The 18,686-nt window shown below is 44.6% G+C and overlaps 2 protein-coding genes, 1 long non-coding RNA gene and 1 other non-coding gene across 4 annotated transcripts; 1 reads left to right on the top strand and 3 right to left on the bottom strand.

Annotated features, from left to right (window-relative positions):
- Positions 1 to 122: 122 nt before the first annotated feature.
- On the bottom strand, positions 123 to 194 carry Trnat-ugu. Its single transcript has one exon. It is a non-coding gene; the product is annotated as a tRNA-Thr (tRNA).
- A 6,877-nt stretch (positions 195 to 7,071) lies between these two features.
- On the bottom strand, positions 7,072 to 8,468 carry LOC6591387 (adenosine kinase). The gene is made up of 2 exons (XM_002017322.2): positions 7,894 to 8,468; positions 7,072 to 7,834 (listed from the first exon to the last, which is right to left on the bottom strand). Exons 1-2 carry the CDS (start codon positions 8,429 to 8,431, stop codon positions 7,149 to 7,151), a joined length of 1,224 nt encoding a protein of 407 aa, XP_002017358.2. The 5' UTR covers positions 8,432 to 8,468; the 3' UTR covers positions 7,072 to 7,148.
- A 2,663-nt stretch (positions 8,469 to 11,131) lies between these two features.
- On the top strand, positions 11,132 to 13,142 carry LOC6591866 (eukaryotic translation initiation factor 3 subunit D-2). The gene has a single exon (XM_002017320.2). The coding sequence runs from the start codon at positions 11,144 to 11,146 to the stop codon at positions 12,779 to 12,781; it is 1,638 nt and encodes a 545-aa protein (XP_002017356.1). The 5' UTR covers positions 11,132 to 11,143; the 3' UTR covers positions 12,782 to 13,142.
- Positions 13,143 to 17,408: 4,266 nt separating this feature from the next.
- On the bottom strand, positions 17,409 to 18,238 carry LOC113567381. Its single transcript, XR_003409435.1, has 3 exons — positions 18,223 to 18,238; positions 18,137 to 18,145; positions 17,409 to 18,078 (listed from the first exon to the last, which is right to left on the bottom strand). It is a non-coding gene; the product is annotated as an uncharacterized LOC113567381 (long non-coding RNA).
- Positions 18,239 to 18,686: the final 448 nt, after the last annotated feature.

Raw genomic sequence — 18,686 nt, 5'->3', positions numbered from 1 at the left:
ATATCGGAAATGTCATTGCCTGATTGAAGACCTAGAAAATGCCGCGCTGCAGCAGCTCAATCATGCTTGAAATTTGTGCAACACATCAAATTGCTAGGGGAGAAATACCAAAAAAAAAGTCATGCCTCTTGTGAGAATTGAACTCACGGCCCCTGGTTTACAAGACCAGTGCTCTGCCACTGAGCTAAAGAGGCCCACATATCTCACCTGACCCCAAAGGCAACAAAAGCATCTATAGAGAGAGAGAGAAAGAGAGTTCAACCCATAGAAAGTTTCTGATGAATAGCAATCATAAACAACTGTTCAAACAGTTGTCAGCAGTTGTTCCGAAAGATACGAGTACGATACGGTATCTTTGAGGCAGGTACTCGTACTCGTACAACAAAAATGATTCGATTCATTTAAGCAATCACCCAATTGCGTTGGCTAATTAAAACTGTGGCCCATTCCCCAATTACCAGTTGAAGCTGCCAGGGATACAGCTTTCCATTTGGCCAGATGTATGCCTGTCTGTCTGTCTGACTGTCTGTCAGACAGTACTGGTTGCAGGTTCCTTGTGTCGGTAATTGATGGACTGATTCACTGAGGCAAATACTCCTGTTGAACTCTGTCACTCCGTATCTCTGTTTATTTGGCAAATTGGCAAATCAATTGCTTGAACTGAATAAGCTGCCACAGAGGCAGCAACAGCTATCTCTGATGATAGCGTCGCGTTCTCGCAGATCTCGAGTTGCCTTTGGATGAGCAGACACACACACAAATTGACTTTGGGTGCACCGCAAAAGTAATTGCCGAAAATGAATGAAATTAATGAAACGCAATGAAAATATGTGTGATCTGTGCCAACACATTTGTGGTGACAGATGCAGATGGAAATGAGATGCATTTTCATCTCACTTGAGGGGAATTTATTTGGCTTTGATGGTTGGGAAAGTTCTAACCAATTGTGGTAAAGCAATCTAGCTGCTATCTTAAATTGGTTCTACACTAAGCTACACGAAAATTTCCTTGTGCTTTCCCCGATTAAATCTACTTTGCTTTGGGCTATAACTCATTTAACTTTCAGCGCTTTAAGTCTGAATGCAAACACTTGCAGAGAAACTATTTTCAAGGAAGTTGGAGCCACTTATATAAGGCTGCAACACGTATACGCACCGCTGCGCTCGGCCAGAAGTGTAGCAGCCCCACTTAACTATTTCATTTCCCTGGAAGATTATCCGCCCAGCAGCATCCAGCATACTTAGCAAGTATTTATCGAGTTTTTCAATATTTTTTAATGTCACTTTAAATACTTGACGAGATTATTTTCCACTGATTTTGCTTTTGCATGTACACATATCTACATATACATATATATAGGTATATATGCAGCCCCCCTTTTCGAGGCCATACTTTTTTGATCTCGCGAAAAGCAAAGTTTCAAGTGCCAAACACACGCAAACTTTTTGCTCTGTTGCAGTTGCAGTGGCATGCAAGTTTGCTGCCACCGAGAGACATGAAACTTTTATAGAAGTTATTAAAAGTGCGACGAAATGAAGGGGCAATGGCAACCCCTTGCCAAGAGGCAGTCGCCCTCCTCCCATTCGGAGGTACGGTACCAAGTTTCAGCGCCAAAGAGTTGCGAGAGCAAGAGGGAGAAAGAGAGAAATGATTCATTTGGCGTTCAATAAATCTTCGCGTTGCTTTTTCCTCACCAAGGCAGATGGCCGAGTACCAGTTCTCCGGGTTCTTCTCTTCTCTGCTGCTCAGTTCTCCCCACGTCTTTCTCCACTTCTCAGTTTTCGCTTTGCTGCATCGGACGGACGCCTTAAATAATGACCATCATGGGCTGGACGCCGACGGCGCCAGTTTGTACATTGTTATCTAAGGACTAAGGGGATTTTATACGCAGGAGAGGACGAACGTATCCAAGGTGCAACCGGTCCCGGTCCCGGTCCCGGTCCTCATACCGATACCCCTTTTCCCCTTTACCCCCTTCAACCATTCATTATTCAAACGCATTAACAGAAGTTGTCCGGCCACGGCAGGACATTTTTTTGTGATATCCTTGACTTGGCATAACTTTGTCCAAAGTGGCCGCGGGACTGGGACTGTGAGTCCTGCTCCTGGAAAAAGTTTCCATGCTGCACTCGAACAATAACAGAGCCAAGTATTTAAATGCAAATTAGCCCCAAATGATGCAATCATAATGCAAGTGGCTCCAGGGCCAGAGGCAGACAGTGGCACTGCCAGGGATGTGGAATGGGATATGACTGGAAGACTATTCCCCTCTTTCCGGGGTTCCTTTTTAATTTCCACTTGCCCGGGCTCATTTAGCACAATTTGGCAGCTTCTCATAATTTCCACTTCACTCCTTTTTCTCGCTCAAATTAATTTCCACCTTTCCATTTTCTCCTTTTTCCCCCTGTTTTTGTTCCAGGATTTCTTTTCCTAGTTGTTAAACTGAGTTTTGTTGGGAGTTGGGAGGCCTCGTTATGAGAGCGGAAGATAAATGCATTTCAACACATGTTGTTGAAAGTTAATTTCCAAAAACGTTGCTCATTTATTGTTAAATGTGCATTTAGTTTTCTTTTCTCCTTCGCACTTCCTTCTTTGGTAATGCCTTTTTGATTCGGGCATTGGACTACAGCCTGATGCACTTTAAATAAGGCTAATGTCCGAAATTACTTAAATCTTAAAGCGTGCACAATTTGTGTAACAACTGCTAACTATTTCTGGCTGCTGCTACTGCTGCATTCGGGGCCAGAGCTCAGAGAGTACGAGCTCTAAGCATGGCCCACAAGTTGCAAATCGAATGGCCAACTCAGCCGCAAACACAATCAGCCAGCTCCCCAAATGAGCAACTTGAGAGTTCGGCTGGAGAACAAAGAAAACACACACACACCACCAGCAGAGACAGGGAGCAGAGACTCTGCTTCTGATTCTGGGGAAGGAGCAACTTTCGGTGTTATAATCTGTATCAAATTTAAGTGCTCTTGATATTGCTAATTAACACGGAGACCCAGCCACTCACACATGCCGAAAGTCGTTTGGTTGCTGCTCCTTGCATGCCCACCAAATGAAAGCCATTTAGAAAATTAGGAAAAAAAGATAGGAGTAAAGTTTGTGTGTTGTGTTGCGACTATAATATACCCAGTATCTATAAACGTAGAAATGATCCTTTCAGAGTAAAAAGAGCATGCATACTTCCTCATTAAATCAATATACCCACTTCACAAACAGTAGGGGGTATAATAACGAGCCACCAAAGAGTTTTTTGCTTGGTCAAAGAGTCAGAGTCAGAGACGGCAAGGAGAGATTGTAATTGTGATTGGGTTTGGTGTTTGGTGTTGGTGTTGGGACTGGCAGTATATTATTTTGCCAGCTGCTGGCGGATCACTTCTTGCGGATTCGGATTGCATTTGGATCTGTTCCAACGACTGCAAAGGGGCGTATGCGTGATATGTGCGACAAGAATGCTGGGAGAGCACTTTCGTGGAAACTTTGCCGATATCCACTGTCTGTTTTTGAGGCGGTTTCTGGCAGTGAATGCTTGAGAACACACTTTAAAGTCCATTAGCGTTGAGTGGCCACAAAAGCAGGAGCAGGGAGAACACTGACAAAGACTTGGATCCATATCAAACAAAGGCGAGTCACATTGCATATTTATTTATACAGATGTATTCGTATTTAGCAAAACTTATGCAATTGTACAATTGCTTCCGTTGACAAATTTCCAGTCATTGACATTTGGCACAAAATATGGCCAAAGGAATGATTGAAATTTCTATTCTGTTATTTGTGGTACTTTTGCGGTTGTCAAAATACAGAAAAAAGAAGGAGGGAGAGTGGGGAAAATCCTTCTCCCTTTTTTATTGCTGCTACTTTATTGAAGTTCTGCGGCAGCAGCAGCAGAAGCACAGAGATATTCCATGAAATATTGTAACTGCTGCAAATTATCGTACTTCGTTGCTAACATAAAACTTTTGCCTCCCCCAGACACAAAACTCTATGCAAATGGCTCAGACATTTGCAATGCATGCTGCTGCTCCTCCGATGGGACTGCGATTGCAAGACTAAAAATGGAATTTTAAGTCAAAGAATTTAAGGGAATCCAGAAGAATCTACAGCAATTAATGATGGCCATGTGGCCATGGAAACGAAATAAAAATGCTTTCAGCTTAATTCTATTGATTCGACGACCAATTGGACATCAGATCTATACAGATATACATGGTAAATAAGTAGCTCTGAGAAGGATTGGGAGGAAGGAACAATGGGTATAATCCCGGATATATTCGATAATTTCACATAATCTACAATCACGGACACATGAGAAGAGCAGGACGCCCGGAGGGCGACATCAGCAGCCACAACAATGGCAAAAGGCAATCAGCACTTGAGACAAGACAGCGGAATAAGACATTGGGAAGTCTGTGGTTCCCCTAGAATGATTTACTGGCTGACTGACTGCCCGACCGAAGACTGAGTGCGTAAATGAGTGGGAAACAGGGTGAAAGTGCAGGAGAAAAGGGTTCTCAACGAGACGTTGGCATTGGCCAAGAGAGTTTACTGGGTACAAAGTACAAAATACAGCAAAAATAAAAGAAAACTTTAGCCATTTCTTGCACAAACAGAACAAGAGAACTTTTAACATTTACTCGTACTGTGCTCGGTGTTCGGGGTTGTTGTAACAAAGTTACAAGTAGCATTTGAAACTTGTCCGGAGAGTGGGGATTGGATTGGGAGTTTCCTATTGCTGCTGCTGCTGCTGTTGTCCCCCATTGCGTATGAGTGATTTTTATTAGCTAGTCTCCCGTCAATGCGTGTTCCTTTATTTCTCTCTTCGTTTCAGCGACTCCTGTTTCCTGTGCCCTAGGGCCAGACGGAATTACTAGTATACGAGCCTGAAAAGCACAATTTTTCTCCACTTTTGGCCTCTGATTCGGCTGCTAATTCCCTGCTTTTTGGCCTTGGCTTTGTTCTTCTGTCGGTTTAGTGCCTGTTGACTATTGGCTCTTCGTTTTGTTGGCATGGACCTAATCAAATTAAATCACTTAATTGCATAAATTCGTCTCCAGGCTGGAGAGAAGAGAAAAAAGTTTTCATTTGAAAATTGTTCATTGATTGCAACGAAAGTTGTTTAGCAAGTTTCGTTGCTCACCCAACCTGAAATCAAAGTTTAGGCCGAAAACTGCACAAGAATCCGATCCGAGCATATCTCACCAATAAATAAAGTTGATATTTCTCTCAAAACAATTTTAATATAAATTTTGGGCTTTTCCCTAGTTTTCGCAGTTAATTAAAAAGCCGCCCGAAGGAAGCTCTCTTGACTGCCATAATTAAGCTGTCAGCCTAGATGCCCTGTCTCTCCAAATCTCACCTAACTGGAGCTGGAGCCCCGTCATAAGTCATAACTCATGTGGCCCCCAGCTCGGGGAATATTAGCTTGGAGATGTGCATATGACAAATCTGAAAAGTTTCTAGCCGGCACTTTGCCAGTGCACAGATTTCTTCTTGACTTTTTTTCTCTTTTTACATGGAAAAGTTTCGAAAGACTTAAAGGAAGTTCAGAGTTAAAGATATTTGACTTTGGCTTGGGCTTTAGCTGGTGAATATCCTTTCTGTTTGCTGCTCATTTTTGCCACAGCTAATTGTGCGGTGTCCCCAGTTCTATCCACTCCACTGCTGTGCAGTCCAGTGCTGTTCGTTCCAGAACTATGCATAAGAAATGCTGAGCCATTGAGCACACAAAGGAGTTGGTGGCATTGAGGCAGGGCAGGGACGGATAATGTCATAAATCACCATGGATATATGCATAAATTATCGCTTGAGCTCTGAGGGAGACACACCAGAGGGACCACCATAGGGAGCCGATGGATGAATGGAATGGACAGGGGTAGTGCTGGAAAAGTTAAAAAACAAAGCTCACGATAAACGAAGCGACATTTAAGGATTTAACGAGAAAAAATCGCTGTCACGAGGACGCATCGTTTTAATCAGTGGAAGACAGTCGTCGTCGTTGTCCTTCCTTGTACTCTCCTGGCACGTGCTCATGTCCAGTTGCCCCAGCTTCGGCTCCCAGCTCTTGTGTCCAGCTCCGGATCCCAACTCCAGCTCATAGCTCCCAGATTCTGCCACAGTGTTGTCTACATCTTCAACGTTTCTGAAATGGTAGCAATATTTTGTCAGGCCAAAGTCAACAGCCGGCGGCAGCAGACGAAAGACAGAAGACGGCAGGCAAGCAGGACCTGGAGACAAAGCCCCGGATGGCAAGGAGGAAATTTACATTGGCGCTGCAAAGTATGCAACGCATATTTTTACATCACTTCTGTTTGCCTTTCTCCCAGAGCCATTGCCATCGCGCCAGCCATCGCCATGGCCAGGGAAAGAGAGAGTTTTATACATTTAAATGTATTTATTTTTCACCAGTAGCTGGGCCCGAGGCGGAGCCATAGCCAAAACCCAGAGCCACAGGCAGCAATATGCATGCACGACAAGGTACTGGCGCAAAAAGGATATATAAAAGACAGACAAGAAGTTGGTCTTGTGTCCTTAAATTATTATATTGATCGCTGATGGGGAGAGCAAGAGTTAATCTGATAATCAAGTGGGAATTTATTTGGTTTACTGAATATTTTGTGTGCAAGATGGAACCTTGCAGGAACGTTTCTAGATGAATTTATCAATGAATTTATCCAGAGTCTGTTTAGTAGCTTAAATTAAAGCAGTGATTGCACATGAAGCAGAAGAGTAAACCTCACATGAAGCTATGAATTAATTGGTATTATCTGAAATATATTTCCCCCAACACAGGAGGAATCCACGCCAGTGTTTTAATCTTTAAAATGTTTAAGACTAGGAATGGTACTAAAACTATTATTTCTCAAATTAGGATAAAGGGAGAGACATAATTTCAGATAAAATAGCAATAATATTTCAGCAGCCAACAGAAGACAGACAGTAAGTAAACTCGATTGAATAATTTTTGCATTTTGCTGACTGAAATAGGGTCAAAATATAGACCGATAGAAAGAGGCAAAATTCCATTTGATATTCTCGGTAAGCCTGGTAATTTATTTGAGATTTATGTGGATTCTTAACTAAAATTTATTTGAACAGGGTAAGAAAAGGGAATTGAGAAACTCTGAGATACCCAAAAACCAATCCTATATGCAATTATCGGTGAATTTAGGGAGCTTGTCGATTGTAACTCCAAGCACGCCAATTATCTGTTGAGAAGCGAAAATTCCTGTGCGGATGCAGTAGTCGAGAGGCATTTTTTGCACCAGCTGCGAGAGAAAACCCCCTACAAAGGCATCGCCGCAGCCATTGGTGTCCACTACCTTCTTTTTGTCCACCTTCGGCACGGGGTACTCGAGGATCCTTTCGTTTTCCTGGAAACAAAGCACTGGACACACGGCATCCGTGACCATGACCATACGCGGCCTGCCATTGTCCTTGGGCAAGCTCTGCATTTGCTTCCCTATCTCGAAGATATTCTTAGTATTCCACAAGTGGGTTTCCGCAAAGGCAAGGATTTCCTCCTTGTTTCCAATGACAATGTCCACATAGGGCATTATGTTATCCAGCTGCTCCTTCTGCATCTCCAGCACGAAAACGGCGCTCAGGTTGAGGATTAAGGTGCGATTCGTCTCGCTGGAGAGCTTGGCCATACGGAACACGGTGTCGGGACTGACGGCTAAGAAGAAGCCCGTAACGTAGAAGTAAGAGGCGCAGTCCACCACACAGCAGTTCTCTTCTTCGTCCATCCAGTCCTCGGTAAAGAGGGCCGCCGCCCCCAGATTGGCCACCAGGGATCGGTTCTGACCACTGACAATCACCGCACATGTGCCTACAGTTAATAACCCCATAAAGATCAGGGGAAGAGGTTATGTACTGGATAAACCATACCTGTCGGTAGCTCTTCCTTCACTTGGTAGTGGGTCTCCACGCCATCCGCCCTCGCTCTCTTCACTATCCGATCGGCAAACTTGTCCTTGCCCACCGCTCCAAAGAAGGCGCACCTATTGGGAGGCCCCACGATCCACTGGAAGACCCGCAAAGAGTTCTGGCAGGCTCCTCCGGCCGAGTACTGGACATTGTCCATATTGTCCAGCTCTTCGAACAGGTTCTCATGTTTCTCATCGGCAATGATGGCCGCATTCGCCTCCAGTCCGTACTTCTCCAAGAGCATGTTGTCCTCTATCACGGTTGTGATGTCCAGCAGGGGATTACCGAAGCCAACAAGAATGACCTCTGGCAACTCCATCTTTTTGGAAGCCCTTGAAGATAAATTCCTTTTTTCAAGTGCAGATCGAAAGCAACCTGTTTTCCGCGAGTACCAGGTCAAATTGGCTGGGAATCCTTGGATGCTGATAAACGTGGCTCTTCTCCACAGTGGAGCAGATTTTAGGGTTCGGTGTAAAAGCTGTCTTGATTGCCTCAGCATATCCCAGGTTTCTCACAATAAATTCCCCAAACTCATGTGACTTTCATGTTTGAAAATATACAATTTTTGATGGGATTTGTAAAGGTGATGAGTGGAAAAGAGGGGGTGAGTCCCCCTTTTATATGCTGAGAGAAGGTATTCGTAAAATATATTTCCCACTTGCTCAAAATGTTAATTACCTGCATAAATCAATCACGACAATTAATATTGCTGTGGCACAATTTAATGTGCCATTAATTACGTATCCATCTTGTCCGGGGAAGAATGTATAATTGCTCTGCAATTACGAGTGGGGTGGCGCCTGCCGCCGAGGCTGTAGGCCAGGGGCTGAGAGGGAGTTTTATTTTCATTTTCCAGCCGGAGATGAATTGAATGTAAGTGGGCTTGACAAGCCAGTAGTACGAGTAGCAGCAGAAGCAGCAACAGAATGAGGAGAAGGGGAAAAAGCTGGGATATTCAGCCACCCAGAACGTGAATGTCCTTCCGCCGCCAAAAAACATCATCAGCGTGGGGGAGGCCTGTTTGGCGGAGGAATGAAAAAACAATGGCATTTGCAGTGCTTTGCCCAAGTTGCCTGGCATAAATTTTAATTTTTATGCAACACAAAAGCTGCAGCAGAAGCAGAAGCTGCCGCCTCGCGTTGATGCCGCACAAAAATAAAAAGGAAATATATTAAAGCTATATATATGCGACTGGTAGATACTCTACTCGAAGAGTCACTGACCTAAATCATTTGTAGACATTTTTCATTATAGCTTAGTTTCTAAATGGATTTTTTCGCCATTTTGATATGGGTCATATATCCTCCTATGAGGGTATCATATGCAGTGGGTATTTCCTCCGTCAGTTAGGTTTAAGGGGTGTGGTGAGGCGGAGCCATTGCCAGCGTCGTTTATTGCTCGCGAGCGCCGCAAAGTATGCAAGCGGTTTTTCACTTTGCTGCTGCTGTTGTTATTCTTGTTGGCATTGTGATTGTGCTCACTGTAGTTGTTGTTCACTGTAGTTGTAGTTGCTGATGCTGCTGTGCTCTGGGTAAGTACTTACTTATGTGCCAGGGCATTATTCTTGGCTATATTCCTTTGCTAAACCGCTGCTGCTGCTGCTTTTTCCGACACCATTGGAAGGAGGTGCCGTGCCGGCGCCCCATCCACAGCCCCAGTTCCAGCTTCAGTTGCAGGCAAATGAGTGGTGCCGGGATGTAGGGCGCAGGGGCCACCACAGCGGTGACGTGGCAATGCAGCTGCATAATGTGGCATGCGGTTTGCATTAAAAATGATATTGCAACACGAGCCGCACATCTGCAGCTGGGTGCAGCTAGGTGCAGAGGCAGTAGCGGCAGTAGCGGCAGCCAGCAGTGGCAGGCAGTCACTGACAGCCGCATGGCAATTATAATCCACACAACCACACACGCACACATGCACACACGCACACGCGCACACTTTCTCTTACACTCACACCCCATCGGCTTAAGTCTGTTAACAGGATGAGTAGGAGGATAGAGGGAAAATCTGTAGCTGGAGGAGCAGCAGGAGCAGTAGAAGCAGCAGCAGCTGCCAGTGACACACACATCACACATGACACCCTGTCGCCCTGACAAAGCTTAGCCGCCTGCTCCACTGAAAGATGCCACCGCAAGTCCTATCCAACCTCAGTCCAACGCAGCATACCCCATCCTGTACATCATTTTCCACACACCCAAACACATTTACACGCTCCGTGTAGTTCTTTTCGGGGAGCATAATGGTAGAAAGGTAGAGGATGTCCGTTTCCTTTTTCGCCGGGGACTCACGTTGTTATCTAACAAGCTTTTTATGTGATTACCTTTTGCCTTCTGTTAGTTTTACTATAATTTGGCCTTTACTCTTAACGAGATTGTTGTAAGAATCTCACACAGCCAGCAAGCGAGACAGGAAGACAAGGGGACAGGGCGAGCAGCAGCTTGAGTTAACAAGAATAAGGAAACCGAGACTTGCCGTAGGATGGGATATCCTGGCAGATGACCAGGCACTGCATACAAGCCTGTCACGCAGTGTCCTGCTCACCATTGTAGTGCATTGTTCGGTTGTGCCTATCCTGGTACTTAGCTCTGGACAATGGCTCAAAAGTTGGAATAATACTCGTACTCGTACTCGTATGAATGGGACTACACGTCGAAGTTAGCTTAGGTGGTTGTCAAGCGATAATCCCCTTCCACAGCTCAGTAGTCAGTCGTGCGTTTTGTGAGATATATTTGATATACGTAGAAGAGGTAAGTTAACTCTGCGGAAACCTTCATATCTATGTCCATACAGTCGATCCTCAATCAGGCTAGTATGCGCAGCAACAGGAACACCGTGGCCAGGATGAGCAGAACGATGTTAATGAAATAGCGATAGACAATCAGGGAATGAAACATCGCTTCATGGCTACTGGCTGCCGATGGACGTTATCTGCAGACTCAGATGAAAGCGGTTGAGGCAAGGCAGGGCCTGGGCTCCTTGATTTCACATTTTGTAATTATTGTGTGACTTAAATTCCACAGCCTCTGTGTTTATGTATTCATTGAAGTATTATTGTTCTCTGAGAACTGAAACAAACTGAAGAAGAACGTCAAGATATCTACACATCTAGGCTTAGACAGGCACTACATATATCATATGAAAATAACTTCAAAAAAATTCTAGAGCGAAATTAAATTTTTTAATAATATAGTAGTTTGGATTGCTATCGACTATGTCGGGTCGTGCTCCTTTTATCAAGCCCGTTTTGGAGTACAACGAGCACGGATGGGGTCCATGCGAGGAGCTCAGCGTGGATGTGCCCTACCAGCCCTTCTGCAAGAGTGATCGCGTGGGCAAGATCTCCGATTGGACCGCGCCGCCGACGGAGAGGAAGTTTGCAAACAAGTACGTCTCGTCATTTGGTAATAGCAATCAATATGCCTACTTTCACGAGGACGACGAGTCCACGTATCATTTGGTGGACACCTCGGGATTCAAGGGCTTCAGGCCGTTCCAGCGGGGTCGGTTCCGTGGCAATATACGCAACAATCCCCGGACGCGGGGACGCACTGGACGTGGCGGTGCCGTGACTGGAATAGGTGGAAATCAGCCCGGAGTTGGAGTTAATGAGCGTACCAAGTACGGAAAGGGTCGCGACAACCGCCGTCAAATGGGGCGTCGGTTCGGTCGGAATGCTCCCACTCGGATGCGAGAGAGCTCCGTGGTGGTCCGCTCCGACTGGGTGTCCATTGAGGAGATCGACTTTCCTCGTCTTCTAAAGTTATCGCTGCCGAATGTGAAAGAGGGCCAGGATGTGGTTACCTGTGGGTCTCTGGAGTACTACGACAAGACATATGATCGAATTAACGTGAAGAACGAGCGGCCTCTGCTCAAGACGGACCGCATAATTCACACGTTGACCACCACAGATGATCCCGTGATCCGCCGCCTGTCCAAGACCATTGGCAACATCTTTGCCACCGATGAGATACTGGCCACCATCATGTGCTGCACTCGCTCTAACTACTCCTGGGATGTAGTCTTCGACAAGGTTGGCAACAAGATATTTCTAGACAAACGCGACAACGCCCAGTTCGATTTACTGACGGTGAACGAGACAGCCTTGGAGCCCCCTCTGGATGAGGAGGGTTCCATCAATTCACCACACAGCCTGGCCATGGAGGCCACCCTCATCAATCACAACTTCTGCCAGCAGGTTCTCCGTGGGGGCGATCAGAAGAAGTACCAGTTTGAGGAGCCTTATCCCTTGGAGGAGTCCGGGGTGGATCTCGTCTCGATCGGCTACCGGTACAAGCAGTGGGATCTGGGGAATAATATCATATTGATTGCCCGTTGCAAGCACAATGGCGTTCTTCAGGGTCCTAATGGAGAGGTGCAGTTCCTGTCTATTCGCGCCCTCAATGAATGGGACTCCAAGGCGTCCAACAGCCTGGAGTGGCGGCAGAAGTTGGACACCCAGCATGGTGCTGTGTTGGCCTCAGAGCTGCGTAACAATGCCTGCAAGCTGGCCCGCTGGACCGTCGAGTCTGTCCTCTCCGGCTCGGATCAGCTGAAACTAGGCTACGTGTCCCGTGTGATCCCACGCGATCATCTGCGCCATGTCATTCTGCGCACACAGCAGTTCAAGCCTCAGGAGTTCTCTACTCAAATCAATCTGAGCATGGACAATGCCTGGGGCATCTTGCGCTGCCTCATCGACATCGTGATGAAGCAGCCCGATGGGAAGTACCTGCTGATGAAGGATCCCAACAAGCCCATGGTGCGGCTGTATGATGTCCCAGAGAACGCATTCGAGTCGAGTGATGAGGATGACCTCAGTGACGACAAGCTTTTTCTGCTGTCCAATTGATAACTAATCGCTTACACATATTCATTTGCTTTCGAACAGATATTGAACACGATCCGTTGACACTCGACACATGCTGGATGCCACACTGACGTCTGCACTATATGCCCAGCACAAATACAATTTAAATTGAGTTTTTGAACAGATACACATGAGCGAGAGCAGGAGCAGGAGCAGGAGCAGGAGCTGGAAAAGCCATCACACATGTGACTGAATGTCCGCCGATTCCCCCGGCTTCCAATCGGAGTTATTTGATGATAACATGGCCACATCAATCACTGCGGTTCTCCTCTCCCCAATGGAAATACTCGTACAAAATGAAACCCCAGCTAAATAAATATGCATTGTGTGTTGCTAGCCCCGACGCCCCTCCTATTACTGACTGACAATCACAATAATTGAACAGGAGAGGAGACAAACCTCAGGTTCAATAAATCACCAAAAACAGCATCAATCAATGAAAATGCCGCGTGAGGCAATTGAAGCAAAAATATTTCCATGTTCAACAGAATTTAATTAAATATATATATTTAAATTTTACATTCCCTTATTGTATTTCAGTTTTTTCCCCAGGCTGGCTTTAGGGCAATTCAATTTTTGTTCATTCAGTGAGCACAAAAGTGGAGAAATTACTCCCCAGTGGAAATGCAAATCGCTCAACTAAATTACCAAAAATGAATTGTTTTTGGTTCGTTTTGGCCATATTCCATAGACAGTCAAGTTTTTTGTGTTTGCTTATATAGTGTTTTGTTGCATAGCAAATTGAATTTAGCCCTATTCAATTTGCATGGCTGGATTCACACTCACTGGAAAAGGCACAGAGGCGAAAGTGAAAATATTTGGCACATTTACCGCAAATGAAATATTGTTGCAGATTGTTGCGGTGGCTGGAATTGATTGATGAACTCCTCGTATCAATAAATTATTAATTTATTTTATAAGCTTCCACGCCACGTAGCGGCGTAACAGTAGACATTCTGCCACATCAAGTATACGTAGTACGTACGTACGTTGAAGGGGTGCTAGTACAACTTTTCCAGTATGCTGCAATGAAACACCAAAGTGTTATTCAATTAAAACATTTTGTTTGCTAAATCAACATAAATGAGTCAGTGTATGAGTGTGGGGATATGGATGTACGCCTGTTTGTGCAGTGAGGATGCAGGACCAACTTACAGAATGACTTTTGCGGAATGGTTTTTTAAAGCGTTTTGCCGCAGAAAAGTTTGCTTTGGCTGGTTAGCTGCTCGAGTGGCTTCGGCTTCGGCTTCTGGCCAGGACTGCTGGGGCAGGGCAGGGCAGGGCAGGGTGTGTGTGTATGTAGGGGGGACTTGGCATTTCAAGGTCTGCGCTTGGCTAACCACGCCGTTGAAAGGCGTTTAACAAACTGCCATAGAAGGCCAGCACAGAACAGAACAGTGCAGGGCAGGGCAGGGCAGGGCACGGGCACGGGCACTTGCCAGCGGCAACAACTCCAAAGCTCTGCTCAAGTGGTGGGGCCTTAACGCAAAACTTTGTACATTTTATCGCATATGCAGGGCTGCGGGCTATGCCAGTGCCAGGGGCTACAGAGTATACAGAGTACTCTAGTAGTGAAAAACTCTACCGTAGGGGAGCTGTAGGGGATCCGTAGGGGAGCTGGAGCTGAAGCTGTTGAGCCGACCAAGGCATTTGCATATGCAACCGCAAACACCGCCCGAGCAAAAAGTTAAGCGTTGAATGAGGGCGACAAATTGCAAATTAAACTCTTTTCTACACACATGAGGAATAGTTGTAAATAAAACTGCCACACCCACATCAACTTTCTGCGAACAACCTCTAACTAAAATTCAATTTCATTTCAATTTGCCAAACGCTAAAGAGGATGGTGATGACGATGAGGACGATGAGGATTGAGGATTGAGGATGGCGATGGGGATGGGGATGGGGAGCCGTCTGATCCGCATTAGGAAACCAAATCCGACTTAAAGTTACCCTTGGCCCGCGGCCTCTTGAGTCGTTTAAGCAACGAACGCAACAAATTTGCCTTCTCTGGACATTAGTTCAGCGCCGAAGAATTTAGGAATGTTTGCAGGCAAAAAGTTTTCTGATTCTGGCTCCAATTTCTGATTTCGCCCTGCCTTTTGGCATATTTAATTTGGCGTCTTGTGTCAGTTGTTCTTTCTTTCTTGTTTTTTTGAAGAGATGCCTCTGTCAATTTTGTGACACTTGCTTCGGGGTCCGTTCACGTTCACCGGCAACTTTTCAAATGCAGCTCATTTAAATATAATTTGTCAGGGAAAAGTTTTTCCACGAGTCGGTTAATCGAGGGACCCAGAGCCGGCACGCAGGCAATGGGAAGAGATTTTAGGGATAAAACCTTTGGATAATATTTAAAACTAGGCAACACTCTCCAAGCGTCATAATCGAAGAAAAAATCATATAAATATAATAGTTTAACTTATTTTAACTCTTCTCCAATCAACTGATTCCTATCCTTCTTTAGAAAAGAATACGTAGAATATTTTCACCTCAAAGATTCAACTCTTGACTTTGTACAACCTTGCTTCCTTTTCGCTAATGCAAATTTGTCGAAATTTGTTCGCTCATTTTTCGCTATTTAATATATTCAAATTAGAGTTTTCCCATTTCATTCGCACGACTAGACGAGAAGGGAGCGGTGGCAGGGCAGTGACAAAGGATGGTAGATCCCACCGAAATGGGAGTTGTTATCAAAGCCCCCACCGACTGGAACAACAGGCAACAAATTCCGTCACCGTCACCTAACAAATCTGCAACAATAGTGATAATTTTTTCCACTTCTTCAGCTCGTCCCACCGTCGGGTTTTCGGTTTCCGGCAGAAGTTTTTGCAAACATTTTGACAAAGTTCTCCTCTGCTCTTCTTTTTTTTTTGGGGTATTTGAGCTGAAACTTTTCTCTGGTGGCAGGGAATGAGAATAATGTTGAAAATTATGCAGATGCAATGAGGGGGAATATGAAACCAGGCAATATGGAGCAGCGACCAGGGTACAGGGGTACAGCGGAACAGGGGAACAGGGTACATGGACTGTGCACATAATTCGATGAAATGAATTGGTTGCAGCTGCCTCCGTGCTAGATGAGGCACGGCACAGTGTTAACTGACAATCCCGCGCAATGATTGCATAAAAAAGTTCTCAGCTTTCGGCTGAGGGATCCCGCAGAATTATCACCCAGCCGGGTGCCATAGCGGAAATCATTTTTCCTCTTCCTGTGTGGCATAGGGAGCATTCCCCCAATGCAGTTCTCAGCTCTCAGTTCTCAGTTTTCTGCCCTTCCTGTTCAGCCGCAAAAAAGTGAATATTTTTCATGGCTCCAGCTTCTGCCTCAGGAGCTTGCTCCTGCTCTAGCGACTGCTCCATCTCCTGACCAGCTGCGGCTATGGAGCAACTTCTGTTTTACACATTTCTAATTCATTTCCTGCCGCCGAATGCCTGTCTGGGGCCGTGTCTGGCTCCAGGCCCGGGTGGTCCTGGTTCAGAGTAACAAATCTCGAATGAAATTCATTGAATACTTGTCAAAAATATTCCAATAGCCCTCGTAATTGGATTCTTTCCCATCGCAAATCCACCATCCTCCATCGTTGTCATTCTCCTTTCAGGGCACATGTGCACTTTTGCACTTTTGAATAATTCTGCGTAGATTCGGATTTATCCTGGAATGGAATAAGGGCTCGAGTGCACTTGGCTTTGGGGAATACTTAAATTATGTTGAAATTCCGCTGTTTAACTTTAAAGTTGTAACCACGAAAGATGTGTTCAATGAAGCCTTGATTTGGAGTACGTTTTTGTTATGCAAATAACTTTGAAGATCAAAGGCAAAACACTATAGCAGACAGTGATTATTCCAGGCAGGTTTCACTTTAAATGAAAATACAAAAAAACACATCAGAAAAGAGGGTGTAAGACGGTACAGGTGAGACCCAGATGTGGTTAAACTTTTCTTGAGGAAAATGGTCGGGGCAACAAAGTAAATCAACAAGTTGGATCAACTTCTCTGTCGAGGCAGACACCGATGGAATATTTTAAGCTCGACGAGCTCTTAAATGCTTTAAGTTTTCAACATAAATATCAAGTTTACGCAACGGATGCCCCTCTCACATAAGAATAAGGTTCTGGTGAAAACCAAATCCAGAAAAACGAAAGCGAATAAAAAAGAAATGAAAACACACAACAAAGTTGGTTTACTTTCTGCTCGTTTCAGTTCTTTTGTACATTTCGCCACAAGCATGGAAATCGATTACCTGTACGAAATGGAAAATATTCTTACATGTGCACGTTAAGTATATACTCGTACAGGTATACATATGTATCTCTGTGTAGGGTTTACCTCGGAGAAGAGCGGAAGAGCAGACTTTGCATAAACGAATTGTAAATACAGCAAAGGGAAAACATTGAAATTATGCCAAATGCGTTTTCCAATTTCTAATTCGGCATTGATTTTCGATTTCTTTGTGAAGTGGAGCCCAGCCCTGCGGAGATCTCGTCGTCGATTCCTATTTCAAGTGGCAATTTGCTAGGAATTTGTTCGATTGAAACTCCTTCGGTTGCTCCCCCTATCCCTTCAGCGGATGACGCTGATGCAACAAGGAAAGTCTAAGTCTTTTGTCCATTTGCTTGCCGGCATTGTTTTTTATTTTATTTGCAACAAATTGGGTTTTATCTATCCAATGTCAGATGCATAAAGAGAGAAGCAGCAGAATCAGAAGTAGGAGGAGTAGGATAGCCGAGGGACAGCTGATGCTCCACTGATGACAATAGTGTCCTTGCCCCCTCCTAGGAAAAGTTTCGCACAAAATTAAATTCCTTTTGCTACTCCTCAATAAACTCGCATTGTTGAATGGACATCATCGAAATTTCCATCACTCACACTCCCCCAAAAATGACCAAACAAAAGGCATCAGGACGTTGGTCAGCATGTGCGATGAGTTCTCTGGTTCTCTCTTATACTCCGGGCTGCTGCCAACGGGCCCCGGGCTCTCTTGCACACTCAATCACAATCCGAGTGTCCTGGCAAGTGGCAAGGAAAAGATCAAGTGCCACACTTGTTGGCGTCACAAAAAAAAAGAGAAACAAGGCGAAGCGAAAGATTATTTTGATGAGGTTAGCAAGTGGTAGAGTTCCTGAAAGATGAGTCAAATAATCGTTTTAGTGGGAAACAGTTGAAGTGGCATTTCGATGATTCCATAGCATCTGCTATGCTACTGTTGGTACTGTAACTTTGTAAGCCTCAGGGTCATAGGTCCTATATAGTCGGCCATTCGGATCTTTTAATATATGAACTTAAACGGAGAGAAATCCAATTATAAGGAGGTTTTCTTAACTTTATAATTGTCTTACCCCAATGATCTGTAATTGAGATGATAGTTTGGCACATATATGATTTTATCAACAATTTTTATCAATACCAAATAGCAAAAACTCACTCTGCCTCTTCGCTAGTCCCAACAGAACAAAGGAAAATAAAAAAATTAAACTAAAAATCGTCATCGTTTAACGTTGAAATGTATGAATAAAATGAACAAATATGTAGGCTAAAAAGAGAACTAGAACAATTGAAAAATTAGTCATGGAAAAGTAACAATTTCATGGCTTGAGCAATAGCTTTTCCTCCTACTCGAAATTACTGTCCTTCAGTCAGACGCCTCATAAGTCTTCGAAAATTACCAAAGATAAAAACCAAAAAACAGAAACATTATGATTACGATCTTTTGAAATAAAACAAAATGGTGTTCCCTCTAATAAAATATGGGGTTTGTACAGAAGACAATCAACATTTGTGATTAGTAAAAAATGTTTAAAAATTATCATAAAAAGAGGGAACCAACTTATTGACCGCTCTAAAGTTCCTGCTGTGGAAAGTCCGGCCCTCAGGTCCATAAAATATATC

The sequence above is a fragment of the Drosophila persimilis genome, unplaced genomic scaffold (genome assembly GCF_003286085.1).
Source record: "Drosophila persimilis strain 14011-0111.01,24,50 unplaced genomic scaffold, DperRS2 tig00000000-arrow-pilon, whole genome shotgun sequence".
NCBI classification, from domain to species: Eukaryota; Metazoa; Arthropoda; class Insecta; order Diptera; family Drosophilidae; genus Drosophila; species Drosophila persimilis.
The sequence above is the reverse complement of the archived record's forward strand: the minus strand, read 5'-3'. Positions and strand labels throughout refer to the sequence as shown.

Bases quoted from the DNA above. Each gene is read 5' to 3' on its own strand.
- LOC6591387 (XM_002017322.2), bottom strand. From the start codon at position 8,431: ATGCTGAGGCAATCAAGACAGCTTTTACACCGAACCCTAAAATCTGCT. The intron at 7,835-7,893 runs GTATGGTTTATC...TATTAACTGTAG, and splicing joins GAAGGAAGAGCTACCGACAG to GCACATGTGCGGTGATTGTC.
- LOC6591866 (XM_002017320.2), top strand. From the start codon at position 11,144: ATGTCGGGTCGTGCTCCTTTTATCAAGCCCGTTTTGGAGTACAACGAG.